Source organism: Girardinichthys multiradiatus, chromosome 20 (genome assembly GCF_021462225.1).
Source record: "Girardinichthys multiradiatus isolate DD_20200921_A chromosome 20, DD_fGirMul_XY1, whole genome shotgun sequence".
Taxonomy (NCBI): domain Eukaryota; kingdom Metazoa; phylum Chordata; class Actinopteri; order Cyprinodontiformes; family Goodeidae; genus Girardinichthys; species Girardinichthys multiradiatus.
Window position 1 is genome coordinate 49,563,552 of NC_061812.1, and position 20,380 is coordinate 49,583,931.

The following is a 20,380-nucleotide window of genomic DNA, read 5'->3' on the forward strand; positions in this document are numbered from 1 at the left end:
TGAAGAATGAACTCATTTACACAAAGTTCCTAATTTGAATTAAAATAAAATCACAGAATATCTGCACAGTATAATTTTTTGTTTATTAATGTCTATTCATCAAAATAAAAAAACATAAACTAGTGTGTGTATCAGATGTCGTCAACGTTCTCAGAAACAATCCAAAAGGAAATATTTCCATGGTAACAAATGAAGCATGTTGATGATCAACATTTAATAGCACCTACAAGCACAAAATGCTTTTAGTGTCATTTGTTAATGCAAGAAGCATAAAAAAAACATTAAACACTAATGAACTGAAACACCCAGTTTGCTTTATCTCCTTTAATAAGAGTTGCAACATGTTGCTGTGTGATTTCTGCCTTCTGTGAAGCACAGCCCAGTAAACAAAATACAGTTGACTGACAGAACCACAACCAGGAACACATTAGTTAAGCACTTGTCAGATGCTTCTACATCTGTTAGAGAAAATCCGACTGAAACAATCAGGTAAAAGACTTACAGGGGAATTTAATGGTTACTTCTATGCCTTAAATTCAGACATACTCATTCAGACTCATTCTCAATATATGATCTGGTAAAAAGAATGCCTGAAGAAATGTCTTACCATCACAGTTATTTCCATCCAGTGCTAGGGAGAAGCCAGTTGTGCATGAGCAACGGTAGGAGCCAGGGGTGTTTTCACAGGTCTGGGCACACAGCCTCCTAGGATACCGCCAGCATTCATTTACATCTGTTGGTACATGAGCAGGAGCTATTAGACAGCATCTTATATTCAATGACCCCTCAACAACTCAGCTAGGGTAAAGTTCTGGTTCACTGTTCCACGCTGCTCTTACTGAATCTGAGGTTTATCAGTCAGAGTGTGTCTTCCAACACCACAAAGCAGGGCAAAATTATATGTACGGTAACAATCATTCATAGAGCATTTCAAAGAGCTTAACAGGTAATAAAGGAATACAGATCAAACTAATTTAAATTGTTGTCCTGGTTCTCCATGCAACCTTGAGGAGGGGTGACAGCTACAAGTGCCAGTTTTGATACTTCAACATCTCTGGACCAATCATCTGTGGACCTACTGCAAGGGAACTGTTTAGAAGCCCAGCAACCTCTGCCACAGTGATGGGCTTCCCCTGGGTCCCCAGACTCTGCCTCCTCTGCAGACAATGTTATGATCAGATTGAGGTAATCTGTAAAGTATTCCTTCCACAGTTCAACAACATTCTCTGCACCCCCTCAATATGCTAAGGAATTGGCACCTGCTCTCTCTTTTTAAGTTATTCAGTTTTCCAGAACGTCATTGATGCCAACCTTAAAGTCCTCTAACTTTTCACATGAACTGAATTTACATTTCTCTCCTTATGTAGCATGCTGTCCTTCTCACATGTGGCAGGACTGGGAACTGGACTCTATAACAGCCTGAAAGAGCCATGGTCATCTTATTGGCCTATGCACTGGACCCCATGATTTAATGCAATATACTGAACGTTAGAACAGGGACATCATGTATAAAAGAGAGCGCATCTTTCACACTAAAAGTTGGAGTAACAACAAAATGTGGACCACAAAAAAAATTCAGATATATATAAAACTATGCACACGCATGTTTTTGTGCACCTTTCATTTATACATCCCAATTTGTATGAAATGGAGCCCAGCTAAATGTGGACTGCACTATCCCCACTCAGAAATAATTAAGCAATTTAGTATAAATAGATGTCAGGCTTCCACCCTTTGTCCAAATAACCCTGGCAAAGGGCGTTCAGTGAGGCGAAAAAGAAGGTTTACAAGGATTTAAAATAACACCTAGCTGATGAAAGTTCCACAAAAAAGCGGGAGTAACCAGCCTCGGTACAGGTCTACATCACGCAGAGGAAATCCAAGCCATGGGAACTGAAGAAATCCCTCAAGATAAAAGTCTTGTTTGCCAGAGATCTGAACAGGCCAATCCTGGCAGGAGTCTTGGCCAGCGGTTCAGCAGAACAAGGAGCCCGGGGCAGCGTCCTCAAGCTCTCGAGATTTTCTATGCGCTAGCAGAACCGAGAGAAGCAAGAGGGGTGGGTCCAAGTGCCCACATCCAGGCCAGTGAAAGGTATCGGGCAGGTGTCGATGGGATCCAGGAGACGCCTGGGCACAGCAAGGAGAAATGATAATCCATTTCTTGACCAGGACATGAAGGTAAATTGTGCAAAGCAAACTTAAAGTTTCACCAGCAACGCACCATGCTTATCGCATTGATGAATTTGCCAGCAAGGCAAAGTCGCTACCCGGAAGAGATGAGCCCAAATTCCTGATAAATCGGAGGTAATTTTGTCATCTTTAGCAGGGGTTTGTCACAGGTCTATCTCTAAATGCAAGTCAGGAATAAAGCAGAAAGCGGCTTACAATGAACACATAAAATTCAACTCTTTTTATTTAAATGGCACCAATTCACAACAAATGCTAACCCTCCCAACTCAATAAACATGATTTACAGAGATGGGAGAATTTGATTAAATATGCAGACTCCATTCTGTTGTTTAAAATTCTTCACAGACTATCTCCTCCTCCACTGCATGAATTTATTAAGAAAAAGAAAATCGCCAGGGCGCCGGGCAGCGGTCGGTTCGGTGGAGCGGTGGAACCTGGAGCGGTTGGCCTGCCCGGCCCAGTTACCCGGCTGGCGCATTTTTTTCTCTCATGGACGAGTGGGCTGTGGCTGCTGGCATTGACCGGATGGTTGGACGGGCTTGGCGGTGTGCTGCTCAGCTGGCTGTCATGTCCAGAGGGGGGATCGGGGCAGCGTGGTTGGAGAGTGGCATGGAGGGGTTGCAGCATGTGGGGTGGGGAGGCTGTTTCCCTTTTTTTTGAATGTGGGGTCACCGGCTTTTGAATCGTCTGAGCGGTGATGGTAGAGGTGAGCTGGTTAATGTTTCTCCCTGGCCTGTTGATGCAGTGGCAGTGATGTGGTGTGTTTGTGTGGTTGTGGAGGGCATGGTGGAGGCCGCCGGTCCCCAATGCATGCTGCTGGCCAGGGACCTCTTGTCGGGTGAGTTTGTCCCATATCGGTGTGGGGTCAGGGGTTCCGTTGAGAGTGCGGTGCTTGGTGGTGTCTGCTCTGTTGCGGATGTGGGCTGAGGCTGGAGTGGGGTTGCACGGGGCCCTTGCCTTGCCATTGCGACGCGCTGTGTGGTAGGGGGCAGAATGCAGCTGGGGTGCTTGCAGCGGGGCCGTGTGTGGAGCTTGTGCTGTGTGGGTGTGTCTTCGCCGGCTTTTCGGGGCGGGAGTTCATCAGTAGGGGTGTGCCCCTGTGTGAAGGGGATACATGGTGCTTGGGTTCAGGGGCATGTCTTCAATATCTGTGTCCTGGTTGGGGGTGGCCCTGTGGAGAAATTCATGTTGGGGTTCATGGGGGTTGGGGGGCTCATGGGGTTGAGATCGGAATTCATTCGGAGGTTGGAACTGTTTCATCTACGGACGGCTCTGGTTGGCAGGCACGTTTGGACCAGGTCGACCCCTCTTTTGAACATGGCCCGCTCTCCGGATGGGGATGGGGGTTTTTGGGGGCTGGGGTCAGAGCGTTGCATGAGGTCCTTGCCTTGCCGTTGCAACGTGCTGTATGGTGGGAGACAGGATGCAGCAGGGGTGCTTAGAGTCCGTGTGTTCGATATCTGTGTCTTGGTTGGGGGTGGCCCTTTGGCCAGATTCATGTCAGGGTTTGTGGGGGATGAAAGGTATCATGTGGTTGAGATTGGAATTCATTGGGGGGTTGGGACTGTTTCATCACAGCTCTAGTTGTTGAGTCCATTGTTGTGTGTCTTTATGTTGGGTGCGTGGGTGTTTTTATGTGTACACACGAGGGTGGGAATGTGTGATTGTGACTGTGTGTGGCTGTTTTTGTGTCAGGTTGGGTCTTGGGGTGCTCCCTCTCCTGGATCAGTTTAGGTCCCCCATCAAATCCGGGGTTGATTTCCTTCAAGATGGTGGGTGGTGTCTCTGCCTGCTGGTGTATTTGTCGGACACGGAGCGACCGTGGCGATAGTGGCAGGGGTTCGTCTTGTAACCGGTGGGATGCCGGTTCGAGCTCTCACTATGTCTGTCTTAGTCGTTGTGTCCTTGGGCAAGACACTTCACCCGCCTTGCCAACTGATGCTGGTCAGTTGCACCTGTGTATGGCAGCCTCACTTCTATCAGCCTGCCCCACGGCAGCTGTGGCTACAATGTAGTGTACTACTGTCAGTGTGTGAATGTGTTTATGAATGGCTGGATGACTGAATGTAGTGTGAAGTGCCTTGGGGTCTCAGGACTTGATAAAGTGCTATACAAGTACAGGCCATTTACCATTTACCATTTCTTGGTGTCTGGGGCTGGGTGCTCTGGTGTGTGCTGGCTCACTCCTGGTGGCTGCTTGCTGGGGCCTGGGACCCTTGGCCTTTTCAGGCCCCTGCTTGGGGAGTGATGTGTCCTGGGGTCTCGGGTGTCCATGGCTGAATCTGCTCCAGCAGGGCCTGTGGGCTCGTCGCTGCATCTCTCTGGGGTTTCTGCACTGTGGCTGCTGGCTGGTTCCCCTGGAGCTCTCCTCTGCTCTTCTCTGAGGGGGTTGCGGTAGTCCCGGAGATGGTTCTCCTGGGGTTCCTGTGCTCTGGGGGGCCTTTGGATGTCTGTGGCTTGGATCTCGTCCGTGTCTGTCTCGGGTCCATGGGGGCTGGTCTGTGGCTCCTCACACTCGCTATTGCATATTTTTATAGAGAAACCTTGTATACACAAGCACACTCACACTTAAACCCACAGGTGTTTAGATTCAGGTGTTCACAGATGCACAAATGTTCTATATTGATCCGCAGTTACCATTAAATACATCTTGCATTCATTAGTACCGTGCACTTTTTGTTAACAATGCTGTTATTATTTGTTTCTGCAGGCGTAGAAGCAAGCAGGATGTTATCTTGTATTCTCTTCAACCTTCTTTCTCTCATCCATTCTTTTCTCCTTTTCTCTCTTTCTTGCTTCTAATTTTTTCCTTTTCGTTTCTGTCTCTGTGTCCATTAACAGTTGAAATAATCCCAAAGTAGTTTCTAAGAAGGTTCTTTCATAAATATTAAGCAGAGCATTATATGTTAGCCGTAATGCTCCACTTGTGAAAGTGAATCTTTTGGGCTTCTTCTTGTTACTCAGACAATTATGAGTGCTACTCTGCCATACATGATATGTTAAAAAAGATGTATTAACTAGTCATTACATGGTGTGGACTACTAGAAATGGTGATGAGGAACATCTATGGACTCATAAGATGACGATGGATTGTGTGAGCATTGACAGTGCGTTATGGCCAATATGTGTTTATAACCACCCTTTAAATAAAGTTCTTGACTTTAAAACACAACACAGAACAAATAACTAGCCTCAAGGCTGAAAGTTATGTTTACATTAGCTGGCACTTAGCTTAAATTCAGAATCAGCTATATTGCCAAGTTTGTGCGCACAAACAAGGAATTTGACTCCGGTACACTTTGAAATATGTGTTTTTGGTAAAAAAAAAAAAAAGGTCAAGAAAAGAAGGTCAGCCAGGGAGAGTCTGAGAGGTGAGTGTTTTGTTCCTTACAGGGGAAGTACCTTTTGACAGGCAGTATTCTCCTATTGTGGTTCACAAACATGGAATATGATACCTGCTGCTATATGTGATCAGTCAACTCTTAAATTATTTACTTAGCATCTAAAAAATATAGTTATTGAACAGTGACAGCTACTCCTACAACCTGACATAAACCCATCTCAGGTTATTTTCAATTGCACATATTATTGCTTTTACCATTGTAAACATGATAACCATTTAAAAACTTGTCAGACTGGATTAACAAAGTGTACATTTCTATGAACCTTTTTTGTGAGATTATTGTCTGATAGTAAAATTAATTTAGAATATGCACTGGCATTACCATACATCATAATGAGCTGAGTTTTGACTGGACCAATGTGTAGACAAAAGTGCTGAAGCCGCATGGTGAGTTGCTGAGTCTTTTTAATAACCACAACAAAACTGGTAACTTACATAAGGCTAGAAACACGGACAGGTAACCAGACATGGAGCAGGTAGTGGTCAGGAGGAACCGGTGGGGAACAATGAAACCAGAATGTATAAATACTGAGCCAGGGTGGAGAATGGACCAGTAAACAATAGGAGTTAACTAGAGGAAAATCAGGAGTAGCTGGTTGGAGAGAAAATGCAGGCAACTGAAGGAGGGAGGCTAACACAGATGAGCAGGGAGTCCACTGGGAATAACACAACATCTAAGTGAACAGAAAAAAGTAAACAATGGAACTAAATAAAGAACATAAACAAGGAGGAAATCCGATTTACAAGGAAATACAAACTAAAACATCTAACACAAGAATCCAAGAAAGTAATCTAAATACAAGAATTAATGATGAACCTAATACACATGAATAAACTGAAACAACAGCAACTGAAGAACAGGGAAGCACAGAGAAAGCAAACAGAACTCAAACTCAAAACCCCTAACACAGGTAGACCCTGACATCATGTGGATATTTTGTAGATTATGTGATAAATTTTAATAATCTTCATTTTAACAACTATGGACAATCGTGATATTTTTTTATTTTTAGCCTAAGGTAATGGTCTTTTAAAATTTTTAGACCTCAGTATTTATCTGTTGTTTTTTTTTTTATACTGTACTATGTTGCTTTGCATGGCTGGCTTTGGCTGCCGGCTATAATTTCACATATTTGCATTGTGTTTATTAAAATGCATTTTCCCTTTTAAAAATGAATAAATACAAATAAAAATGTGTTTTTTAGGCCCTATACCAAAAAATCCAATTTATATACAGAATTACACAGTTAGTTCAATTTAATCATACAGACAGTGTTCATGATTCTCTGGTGTAGAAATTTGGGTTTCCTTCCTGTTTTTTTTTTTTTTTCTCTGGCATTTGTGTTCATTCGTTGTTTATTAGGTTCTTAGTTCATTCTTTTATTCATTTTGTAAAATTATTTTGTGTTGGCAGTCTTCCTTGTGTTCCTCTCCGTCTGCTCCTGTTCATTTTCTCTCCTGCCCTCACTCCATCTCCTATTATTGGTCTCAGCTGTTACACATTTCTCACCTTATTACTCTCACCTGCTTGCCATGCCCTTTCCTCACTTCCCCCCTGCATTTTTAAGCGCTCTGTGTTACCTTTCTCCTTGCTGTGGAACCTTTCATTTACCCCTCTTAATGCCCTTCACCCTGTTTCATCGCCTATTTCTCTGCCCATGCTCCATGTATTGTCTGCAGTTTGCGTCCTTCCAGTTGAAGGCTGGTGGGACTGACGCTGTGCAGACGTAACCATGAGTAGAATATTCATATTTAAAGAATATACTGTATACATATATTATTCTTGACATTTATCTCCATTACATTTTATTTTCACCACAGCATTCATCTTCAAGCTGAACAAAAGCTTTGTTTTTGCCTTCCATAACTAGAAGAAGGTAACTGCAATTCAAAACTGCCTGTAGTTGGGGTGTGTGTGAAGACTTCACCCCGAGGCTGATCGACAAAGAGGGCAGGGTTGGTTTTGGCCAGGCTGCAGTTCACTTTTTGCTGTGTTTGGGAGGAAAACCAGCTGGACGCTATTTGTATTTTTACACCGGGAAACTCATACATTTGCCACTGCTAGGGAAAATTACTTCTCGGGCAACGCTGAACTGACGCTGAAGGTAGGCCCCCACCTCACTGTGTGTTCGTCCATGTTCTTTCACACACACACACACACACACACACACACACACACACACACACACACACACACTTAGTGTATTGAGCTGCACCCCGACACAGTCAAAAAAGAAAATAACGAGCTGAGGGAGTAGCAGTTACGTAACCAAATCTACAGTGTGCCTAATGGACTCTTTGAGTAATGCAGATGACAGAAAGAAAAAACTAACACACTTAAGTTAGCGAAACCATCCGCTAATGGCTTCTAAAGATAGCAAACATGCTAATCCGCTAAGCGGAAAATTTGATTCGCTATTAGCTGTTACCAGATTAGCAGAACTGTGCCCGCCACTGCCAAACTTCACAGAAGATTCCTGCCATTTAGATCAAGCAGACAGGAAGGAGCTGACCTGCTTCAGTGGATCCAGCAGCAGCTGGAGGAGGCATAGAAGTTAAATGACAAGGTAGAGATCCTGCCTTCTCCACTGTTGCTACAGGAATTGGAGCAACTTGGTTATTTCTAATAACACTTCTAGTTTGCCGATGTTCCTTAATTCTATCCAAAAGGGTGCTGCTGCTGTATGGATAAATGCAAACAATGTTGAAGTAGCCTCTCTCTGTAAAGGATCTACCCTTAGGCAATCGTCTATCCACCTGGTTTCTGGAGTCTGAAATGTTGAGAATAAATGTTTTTTAACACACCTCCCCAGCTGCAAATATCTATAAATGTTGAAGGAGGGTAGACCACCTACTCCATGCTGTTGAATGGACATAAAATCCCTCACAGTGAGCTATATAAGAACACGCGAGATGCAAAGAAATTCCGTTCTTGTTTTATTTCTGTTAGTATGATTGAAATAGCAAGGGCAGGATAGAGTAGGATTTTAGGGCAATTATGGAATCGCTACTTATTGTAGTCCAATGTGTTCTAAGTTGTATGTGCATGCAATGTCTTATTGAAGCTTTGACTGCTGTTGGACTCTGAAAGCTGCCGTGCTTTGAAGCTGTGTGTGTCTCACTGTGTTTTGAACCCCTGAGCGCAGACTCGGGTTTTGGTTAATAATTATCAATTATTAATGGTAATTAAATAATTGTAATTATTAAGGGCTTTGAGCCCATAATCACGAGACCAGAGGACATATCTGATTTCTATTCGTAAGAAAAGTTTCATAGTTAAGAAATTATTTATCTAAATTATGATTTTTTTATTATATTTGCTGATGAATATTAATTAATCAATATTCATAATCCTTACATAATTGACATCCCTGGGTGGGTCTTAAAATGACAGATACCACTATTGCACAAAGTGAACAGTTGTGACATCCTTGGAACTTATGAGCTTTATTGTGAGAATTTTTTTTCAAAAGTGCTTGTAAGCTATAGGATATCTTGACTGGATTCTTTACTGCAGAGTAATGATAATCTTACTGAGGTGCTTTGTGGAGGCAAGGTGGAAGTTGTATAGTTTATGGCATGACATTTTTCAGCTGGCCAGCCCTGCTATGCCTGGAACAGCAGCTGCAGCAAAATCAGCTGTGATAAGCATAGCAATCAAATTCCTGTAAGGGTAGGAGGCATCCTATCTGTCTTTTGGGTGCAACTACAGCTGTAGCTAACACTTTCCCAGTCAGGGAGAAAGCAACACCACATTTAGTGGCCACTGAGTAAAATTGCGGTTGCAATTGGATTTTCCCCATTGCAGACTGGCATTCAGTGCTATCTGGTGGTCACAAGTGAGAATTGCAGTTCCAACCAAGGAAATTAACTACTTTGATTTAATCATTTTAGTTCATTAACACAGGCAGATGATTCCATCGCCTATGACCAGAGGGCATAATCTGAGCTGAAAGTTGAAGTTATTGATCATTCATTACCACTTCAGCTCTGAAATTTAAGCATTTTTGCTGGGTTTTTATTGTGCGTGAAGCATGTTTTGGTCAGACTCATACAACTAATTTAGTTGTCTTTGTAGGCCCCGCTAGAAGGTAAGTAACCTATAGTGTGTATCACTAACATTCCTTTGAAGCTAGAAATAGTGTTTGAATGTGTTAGTTTGCTTATCCCACTTAAATTTTGTTTTCTAAAAAAAAAAAAAAAAACAAAGAAATCAATATTTTTTTTGTTTTCTGTATTATTTCCATGAAAGCATAGGGTAAGCCACAGTATGAACAATCAAACCTGTGTACCCATTTTAAGACCCATACACCTGCAAGATACGTATGGATCAGACAGCTGGCTGGGTGCTTAGTCTGTTCGTGTTACTGCTAATTGACTTTAGTGATCATACATAACTAAACAGCTTCGTCTGTCTTGTGTTGCTGCTAATTGATTTTAGCGATCATTCATAACTGAACAGTTTGGTCTGTTTGTGTTACTGCTAATTGATTTAGCGGTCGTTCATAGCTGAACAGCTTTGTTTGTTACTGTGCATTATGGAGAAAACACCTCAGGCTGCAGCTGGAGGTGTGAGTCAGGAGGACTCCATAGGAATGCAGGCACAAGAAGTGATTGGGTCGTTGATCCTGTTATCCCCAGAGGAGCGTAGAGGTCTTAATGATTATAGCACTGAGCAATGTGAATCAAGAATTCATTAGTTGCTCCAAGTCATTAAGAACCCACCAAAAGACAGATGGGTCGCCGATGTGTTAAGATCAGCTCACTCTTTTGTATCAGCGAAGGTTAATGTTGGAAGTTGACCAGCGTGTTAAACTGCAGTTTGAGCTGAATGATACTTTACAGGCGGTGGATGTCCTTAAGGGTGAACTAACAGAAGCTGAAAATAGGTTAGAGACAGCTGAGTGTAGCCAAGCCACTCCCCCATCCTTGGAGGACTGGGGGATCAAATTAAAACCCACCTCACAGGTTAAAACATTTGAAGAGGAACCATACCTGCGACACTCTGAGAAAACCTGCAGGCCAGATCTGGAAGAAGTAGAAGCGGCTTTCCAGATATTCCCTTCCTAGGGTCTTGGGGTTCCCCATACATCCACCGAGTCCAGAACAGGTGTGAGTGGTCAGACTAGGTTCAGTGGTGTGGTGTTCCACCCCACTGTAGTAGGCAGCCATGAACAATACTTGGCTGCGGATCCAGTAGAAGTAAATAGTTCAAGGTTTAGAGGCGAGCAGCCTTCAAACTTGACTCGCAGCAACCTCCTCTATGATCCCTCACCTCCGCCAAGGCGACAGGAGAGCTGTCTCTGGGACTCATACCGCCCTCAACTGCTGCCCAGGACCTGGGTCCATGAAGCACAGGGCCCACTATTGTACCATAAGCAGCCTCCAGTGCCTCTCCTGAGGGTGAAGTGTGATGCCCTGATACAGCGTGGACGAAGCAGGAGTGAACGTTCAGATGATGACTCAGATGGGCCAGCCCCAATCCCTGAGAGTGGATTGCTCACCCACCAGATTGAGTCTCTTGCCAAAGACGTAGACATTATCTTAGGGAAGTCAAACGCTGTCTTTTAGATTTGTTTTGCCCATCGGCTTGGGAAAAGTTGAAGCTCATCTGGAAGACAGCAACCAGGAACGTCCAAGCGTTCATGGAGAACCTATCCCCTGTAGTCCGAGACCATTATTCGACCCTCTGTGAAGCTTTAAGGGAAGAATATTCGGTATACACGGACCGGGACTTCGGAACACTTTGTGCTTTCACCATCCAGCAAAAGAAAAGCGAAACATCCAGGGAGTATTACCGGCGCTTAACACTAGAACTCCCAGGGCCGTCAATTTGACGGTTTTGAAAGTTTGACATGCCATAACTCTGGTTTATTAAAACTCTTCATCTTCCTGGCATCCTGACTTTTTCTAAACCTGCGTCTTGTGTATTCCTATGTCTCTATTTAAAAAAAATAACAAAGTAAATAAAAGATCTAAGTATTTCTACCTCTAACTACCACAGCCGCTATTTTGACGTCCCTATTATTTACATTGATATTTTTTTCCCGCGGCTGAGTATACGCGCGAGCGTTGCCTAGCAACCGCCACTCTAGAACGCGGTCTAAGAAGGAGATTGTTGGCAAATGGCTTCTAGAATGATATTTTATGCTCAAGAGGCATTGGAAATGCTTCAAAAATTACATGATTGTGATTCTGGGGTCGAGAGGGATTCTGACGGCTCTTGGTCAGCATTCAGTTCCAGTGACAGCGGGTCAGAGTGAACCTCCCCCGGCTAAAAAACACGAGTAGTCCCATTAGCAGGAGGTTGTGGGGCATTACTTCAAGGTAGTAAAAGACTAGCCTATGTAAAGATTTTATCATTTTAGGCTATTGTTTACAGATTAGTAAACTAATAATATATAAACTACAGCAACAGTGCCACAATCAGTGCAGGTTCAGAGACAGGGAGACGAGCCAGGTGCCCAGCTATAAACCCAGCAATCCAGCTCTCTGGAGAAACTAAAAAACAAGGTACTAATAATGGAAAAAGAAATAAACAATAAGTTAGGTCATAGATATAGTAGCCCAGTAACAACAATCTATTCTGCGCTTTACAGCGTTTTCATCGCAAGACGAGCGCACACCTGGGAAGGAGGAGGAGATAGGAAAGGATTGCGCTGTGTGGACAGTGGTAGGGGAGGAAGAAAGTAGAGGGAGGCATTAAAGCCAGAACGCGTTGACACAGCGCCAGATCCAAGATGTCTAGACTGCGTTCCTCTGCTTGGTGGATGCCGAAATGCTCATCCACTCAGGGCTGCAGGGTGGTTGAGGCACGCAGAATTTTAGGAGATGATTCCTCCTCGGACATGAGTGTGGATGAGCTGAAGGCATTTTTAGCACTAGTTTATGTCCGCAAAGTAAAAGCGGGGCGTAAAATGGAGCTGTCCAGCTTTTGGTCAGATTAGTAAAGCTTTTTTTTAAAATGTACCCACTACTCTGTAATATTTTTCAGTACTATTTATAAATAATAATAAAACATAATAGGTTTTGATCAAATACTATTATTAATTCTTGTCAAAACCATAATTTTATAGCATGCAGGAAAACCTTTAGCATTCTGACCAATGTAATGCGATGACATCATCACCGCCCTCGCACCCAGAATGCTCGCTGTCAAATTGACGGGCTTTGGAGTTCTAGTAGTGTTAGAATTCTGGGAGTCCTAGTGTTAAGAGCTGCTTACTTCCAAGGACGCATTGCTCCCGGCATAGAGGAGGAGCATGCGTTTAAATCTTTATTCCTCCACAACCTTCATGAAAGTGTGCAATACGATGTTACTATGTATTGCAGAACAAAGATACTTGCAAGCAAGCGATCCGGATGTATGCTCAAATGGTGTGGGAAACACATGCACGCCCGACTAAGGGATCAGAAGGTGAGGCTAGGGTTTTACAGGTGCAGTCAGAAAGAAACAACCTTGTGTTTGAAGGTCAAGAAATGCCCTCAACCAGAACCCATGTTAGGAACAGGTTAAGGGAACAACGTAGGTTTGGTCAGCTGGACCGGGGGGGTGGTACTGAGTACCAACCAAAGTCCAAGTTGCCGGACCACATCCGGTCGAACAGACGACCTGACCATCACTTGAGGCCCAAATGTAAGCCTGATGGTAAAGGTTGGGGTTATCATACAGGATGGAACCTGAAGAGAGAAATGGGGGATGCCTCCTGCAAGATTCTGACAGAAGCAGTGCACCAGGCATGCGCCCAACCTCCACCATCATTAGAGGCAGCAAACCATCCGGTGAAACCGGACCCAAAACCCGCGTCAGCATGACTAGGTGTGGACCTAGTCTTCACAGCCATCAGTCTACCTGATGAAATGGGGAGACAAACCTCAGAAACTCAAAGAATCCCTTGGGACCTTGCCAGGTGAAACACCACGCAACTTTGCTCTAGGGTTCTTAGGTGAACAGAACCAAAAGGAACATACACACCACCTATACTGTCTCACCATTATAGGAGGACATATCAAACTGAGTTTCCATTTTAAAACAGGATTAGAAATCAGCCTGACGTGCTCAGTCTTGTTTGAGGAGGTGAGTAGAGCCATGCTCTCCCATGGTAAATCATTTCAGGTTGAAGATTATGATGTAAGCATCACCAGCCGCACCCAAAACCGATCATGCATCACTAGTTGGGTGGAGCTGGACATCACACTCCAAGACATGACTCTGGTGCACCCCATCTACTGGTGCACATTAGACACAGAGCCTTTCCCTGGTGGCCAGGACCTGCTGGACAGGCTGGCCCCGCTCATTGACTGCCACCAGGACCAACTCTGAGTCTAGGTGGAGGTGCCAAAACCACTGGGTGCAAGCAGCAAACCATCCTTTGTGACCAACCAGGCTGCCAACTCAGGGGAACCTCTCAGGCCCTTGTCAGAGCCAGACATGGGCACCTCTGGTACACAGCTGCAGCCAGCCACCCAGGAAACGTCTCCCCACAGTCATGTATCATTTCTTTGCTCTTTAAAAAACACAGGTGTGAAAACTTACAACCCCAAAGTGGTGGAAGTTCTTCTAGCTTTCTGGCTAGAGAAATTATCAACTGGTAGAGAGCTGCATGACTGCTCGTGCCAAGAAGATCCCCTTTTAACTGAGGCACAACATAGCCACACACTCCTTTCAGCAGATGGGCTCCGCCCTCTCCTTAAGACAGCCAGAGTGTGCAACTCCAGTGTGCAGAATGGCATAAAACAGCTCTCCCATGCGTTCAGCATTGTTCCAACAGACCAAAGGGGGGTCACATTATCCGACGCCCATTACTCTCCTGTAGGGGGCCATAGGAGCAACAAAACCACACTCCACAACCTCCAACAGATGGCTTACTGGCCTCCAAAGTCTCACTCAGGTCTACATCCAAGGATGCTTAACCTGCTACCAGTTCTAGCCATCCCAGCCACTCAGTCAACTTCCGCTTCAGCGAGGGGGGGTTACACTACTTTGGTTCCACCTTCAGACCAACTGGGTCGAACCAGCTCCAATATTAGCAGGAGGTAACAAATTCCTCCTAACTGTGACATGCAGCTTCATTAAGTGGGTTGAATGCTTGTCAGCACCAAATGACACAGTCATCCCAGCTGCTGCTGTTTTGCTAAACCAGATGAAGTTCTACATCGAACTCTCCTCCCCATAAACAGAGCTTGTCTCCATGTCCGGGAAAGGAGAGACCAGTGCGCAGTAGGACCAGTTTAGATAGGTGCACGTATCAGCACTCATACTAACATGCACTAACCACTTCCTTCAACAGAAAGTGTTAAAATTATGACTACCTTCCAGAACACAGTGTTTAACTGTAGTTTTGCACACTACTTTTCCATTTACACTCTGCATGCACTGCACACCCTCACAGAAGTGATCTCCTGAACAAAATTGTCAGGCTAAAGTGACTCTAAAGGACGTAGGAATAGAAACCAAGGTTGAACGTGCGGGTAATCAATGGCTTGTAAGCACTCCAGTGACAGAGGCTTTGTTATCTTACAATCAGCATGACACAGTTACCTGGATAAAATTACCCAACCAAATGATGTTCGTCTCCATACCTCAAGGTGCACTAATCCACCTCAGAGACATAATCCTTCATCACCTTAATCTCGACAGATATGATACAAAGACTAAAATTCTGGATGCCTTCAAAGGATATAATTTCAGCATCGATGCTAGTATTAAGGAACAACTTTTGATGGAAGGAGGCACACTAATTAGGTTCAGCCTTACTCCTGCAGAGTTGAGCTTGACACCTCACCCTCAATTTCCCAAGAGAACAGAGTGGACAGAAACCCACACTATGACCATTACTGTAGTTCTCCTTGCAATCAGGTGGGTCGTGACAGGACAGGACTGATACCCTCACATTCATTTCCCCACGGTTTATAGCACCACCTATGCCAATGACACAGGCAGGTTCCAGTGCCTAATGGAAATTGGAAGACTAAGCTATGAACCACGATTTTGTTTTTTATATTGTATCTTCTTTGCTATTGTTTTCACTTTTGTCTCAAGGTTACCAAAGCTGATGACCAATACTGTGGTAATGATGTGAATGTATTGTCTCTTTGTATTTCCTTACTGAACTACATAAATACACTCACCGGCCACTTTATCAGGTACACCTTGCTGGTACCGGGTTGGACCCACTTTTGCCTTCAGAACTGTCTTAATCCTTTGTAGCATAGATTCAACAAGGTACTGGAAACTTTCCTAAGAGAGTTTGGTCCATATTGACATGATAGTATCACACAGATGCTGCAGATTTGTCGGCTGCACATCCATGATGCGAATCTCCCGTTCCACCACATCCCAAAGGTGCTCTATTGGACTGAGATCTGGTGACTGTTGAGGCCATTTGACTACAGTGAACTCATTGTCATGTTCAAGAAACCAGTGTGAGATGATTCGTGCTTTATGACATGGCGCATTATCCAGCTGGAAGTAACCATCAGAAGATGGGTACACTGTGGTCATAAAGGGATGGACATGGTCAGCAACAATACTCAGGTAGGCTGTGGCGTTGACACGATGCTCAGTTGGTACTAAGGGGCCCAAAGTGTGCCAAGAAAATATCCCCCACACAATTACACCACCACCACCAGCCTGTTGTTAATGCCAAATTCTGACCCTACCATCTGAATTTCGCAGCAGAAATTGAGACTCATCAGACCAGGCAGCCTTTTTCCAATCTTCTTTTGTCCCATTTTGGTGAGCCTGTGTGAACTGTAGCCTCAGTTTCCTGTTCTTAGCTGACAGGAGTGGCGCCCGGTGTGGTCTTCTGCGGCTGTAGCCCATCCACCTCAAGGTTCAACGTGTGGTGCGTTCAGAGATTCTCTTCTGCATGCCTTGGTTGTAACAAGTGGTTATTTGAGTTACTGTTGCCTTTCTATCAGCTCGAACCAGTCTGGCCATTCTCCTCTGACCTCTGGCATCAACAAGGTATTTGCGCCCACAGAACTGCCATTCACTGGATATTTTCTCTTTTTCAGACCATTCTCTGTAAACTCTAGAGATGGTAGTGCGTGAAAATCCCAGTAGATCAGCGGTTTCTGAAATACCCTGATCAGTCCGTCTGGCACCAACAACCATGCCACGTTCAAAGTCACTTAAATCATCTTTCTTCCCCATTCTGATGCTCGGTTTAAACTGCAGCAGATCGTCTTGACCATGTCTACATGCCTAAATGCTTTGAGTTGCTGCCATGTGATTGGCTGATTAGAAATTTGCATTAACGAGCAGGTGGACAGGTGTACCTAATAACGTGGTCGGTGGGTTAGTCAAAATTTAGCCCTGCCCAGGCTAACCTCTATCCTGCCCGGTCATAGGCTTTTGAAAAAACAAATTGAATTGTGAACCTCTGTTCCTGCCAACAGGAACACAGACAGTTTTGTTTGTCTTTGTTTCGTCACAAATCATTGTAAGTAAGTAAGTAAAATGTATTTGTATAGCACGTTTTTGCAGACAGGATGTCACAAAGTGCTTCACAACAGAATAACACAACAGAATAATAAGGCAGTAAACAGTACAATTGATTTTTCAGCTAAGGACAGAATGGTCCCAGTAGCTTCAAAGACTACGATTAATCTCACCCTTCGAACCTAAGGGGGTTGTTGGATCACTGTCTGCTACTACACCTCCCAGCATGGATTGCAGTACACAGAAAGTTGGCACTGCAGCTCTGATGTCACACTGAGCTATATAAGAAAACATGAGAAGCTCCACCATTGCTTTTCCTCCCGCTGGAAACCGGGACAAGGTTACCATGCAACAGAGGCGCACATCATTCTGTAGAAGAAACTCACACATGGGTTTCTGTTCATTCTCCTCAGTACTGATTCTCTGAAAGTACTGATTTTGGAGGGCTGAAACAGATGCATGCCACACTTTTCAGATTTTTATTGGTATAAACTTTTAAAAGCCCTCATACTTCAACTTCACAATTATGTGATACTTTGTGTTGAGCTGTCACATTAAATCTTAATAAAACACACTCATGTTTGTGGCTGTAATCTTAAAACTTTTGGAAAAATTCAATTGGAAAAAATACTTTTGCAATGTACTGTTAATGTGAACACAACCTTTTAAATTTCAGTGTTTAAGTTTAGATGAATTTTAAAACTTGAAAAAAGGTCACTGGGATCTTTTTTCTATTTAGCCCTTTTTTACTGAAAGTATGACACAGATATCATCCTGTCTTTATTATATAAGCACTTCAACACACCCAAGCAGATCAAACTTTGATTGCTGCTCGTGTGGTTGAACTTTCAATTTGCTTGTAATAACATCATCATCTCCAGCAGCAGCAGGAGTAGAAGCAGTAGCAATCTCAAATCAGTAATTCCTACCTATGCAGACTTTGCGGAAGGTATCGTACTGGTAGCCCGTCTGACATTCACAGCGGTAGCTGCCGGGGAGGTTTTGACAGATCTGGCCCACTCCGCAACGGTGTATTCCCATCTGACACTCATCAGTGTCTAAACATGCACAGAGGAAGATAAAGCACTTCAGCTGTGGGCCACTTTGATTTCAAAGCTAACAATAACAGAGGACGTACTATAAAATACAGAAATTTACTGTTTTTTAAATATTGTACCGGTAAGTTTTGTTTTTCTATTGAATTATTGATATTACGTATGACAGCAGAGGGTCAGAGGGCCTCGGCCACTGAGCCACATTATGCTTTTGCTACATTATAATGTTTTATAATGTTTATGGTATGTCTATGTTTTATGGTATGTACTTTGTGGAACTGTTTGTATTTCTACTTGAAATCTCAACTAACTATAGTAATATTTGGTTTCACTTTCCACTATCTCGTTTGCAGTTCAACAGAATTGTACTTAAGCTTTTAAATGCTGCTTGTTTGAAGCAGGAAAACTCACCAACGCACTTAGTTCCATCAGGGCTGGAGTGGTAGCCCTGATTGCACATTATTATCTTCTGCTGACACGTGTAGGAGCCCACTGTGTTGATGCAGGTGGAACCTGAAGTGCAGGGCTCACTTAGGCTGCTGCACTCATTAATGTCTGTAGAAACACAAGGACAGAGTGTGAAGCCAACCAGCAGCTGAGAGGAAAGAGTGATATATGGGGGGATTAATCCTGACTGACAGGCTGGTTTAACAATCAGTGTCAATCAACAGTTAGGATGCAGTTATTTTAATGTTCACTTCTTACAGTAGAAAATCAGGGTTGCACCAGTACACAAGCTGGCACGTTTATATTAGTTGATCTGAAATTAAAATTGTTATTGAACTGCTAATTTATCATCTACAAACAAGTATAGCAGTTATCCAAAACCTAGCAAATACCAAATAGAGAAAAATAAAATATGTATATAATAATATAAATGTGTTGCCCAAAGATGGACATTGATGCTGGAGTTAGGCAGCACCCCCCACCCCCAGTAAAAGTCCACCGGCTTTTACTGGGTGTGGGGGGTGCTGCTGCAGTTGTCCAAGTCGTCATTCTTAAAAAAAAAAAAAAAGAAAAGAAGTAATAATAAAGAAGAAAAAAAGAAGTAATACTAAAAAAAGAACCCACCCCGGACTGGCTTCTTAAAAACAACTGAAAACATGGGCTCTTTTGAACAACTCTTTTATAGCAACAAATTTGCTAGAACCAGCTTCTTTAAAACACCTATAAATCTAATCTGTATTAATCAGAAAGCAACATAAACTAATGGTACCACCCACCTATTACAGATCCAAATAAAAAATAATTGAAAAGTAACTAAATGCAATGTGTACATTACTTTGTTGAAGTAACTGACATAGTTACATGACTATTAGACTTTAAATTAGGTACCTTGTTACTGTCAACACTCTATTTTTAAAGAACTTACCCAACTATGGATTTAGTGTAGGAATAGGCTGGTTTCTGGTATCAGGGGGTTTTAAAACGTTACAGTTTGAAAACCACTTAAAACCTCTGTCAAACCAATAATTTCAGCAAATTTTGCCAAAGAAAAGTTGCATGGTGAGCAGTTGTTAGCACTGCAGAAAGAAGGTCCTGGGTTCAAATCCTGGTCTAATATTTTTGGCAGGAAATTGTTTATATTGTTTGTGGGTACGAGTCCATAAATATATATTTTAGGGGAACTGGTCTCTCCAAGAAGCCATAAGTTCTAACTGATAGTCTTGTTTTTCCTGAGCTCTTTTGTTTGACCTTCTGTGGAGCAATGAGCAATGACAGCCAGAAATCCTTGCTGAACCTTTTCTATTCATCAGATTCCATGCTTTGGGTACTTTTATCTATGACTATAGACAAAGTAAGCTTTTATTTATTCGTGAACTTCCATGGCATGTCTTATATATTAAAGACAACGTTTGGCGCAGATCTGTTGATGACCTCCAACACAGTGTTCCTGAGGTGTGTTGCTGGGAAGACTCAGAGATAAAGAAAAGTCAAAGGAATTGGGGAAAAGCTACAAACTTTCCCACTAAGGGACCACGTGTTTGCAGTTAGCTAGCAGAAAAACTAACAGAAAAACACACTTTCCGTTCTAAAACAGGTGAGTGCTTCATTAGGCTAACACCTGGGCGATTTATCTCATTACTGACAAATTATATTAATACTGAATATTATATTTACACATAATATTGCGAATTAGCCAGATTCAAACTCTTTCAATTTCAAGAAAGGATAATTATCAATTTAGTGCAGCTTGTAGTGCTTAAATGTTGCACGGCAGACAAAAAAGATTTTATATCTGTCTGGTAAAGAACTTACATCTGCTCTTCTGTGTCTAGGATTAAA

At 43.2% G+C, this 20,380-nt stretch overlaps 1 protein-coding gene across 4 annotated transcripts in view; it reads right to left on the reverse strand.

The window, feature by feature from the left end:
- The window catches only part of fbln2 (fibulin 2), a 158,722-nt gene that overhangs the window by 21,254 nt on the left and 117,088 nt on the right, over positions 1-20,380 (reverse strand). For all 4 annotated transcript variants that reach the window (XR_007035447.1, XR_007035449.1, XR_007035448.1 and 1 more), the window contains exons 9-11: positions 18,506-18,649; positions 17,969-18,097; positions 608-733 (exon numbers count right to left, since the gene is read on the reverse strand). Coding sequence is in view for 1 of the 4 variants with exons in the window: in XM_047347855.1 (XP_047203811.1) it covers positions 608-733; positions 17,969-18,097; positions 18,506-18,649 (399 nt within the window). In the remaining 3 variants the exon portion in view is untranslated. The remainder of the gene's footprint in view (positions 1-607; positions 734-17,968; positions 18,098-18,505; positions 18,650-20,380) is intronic.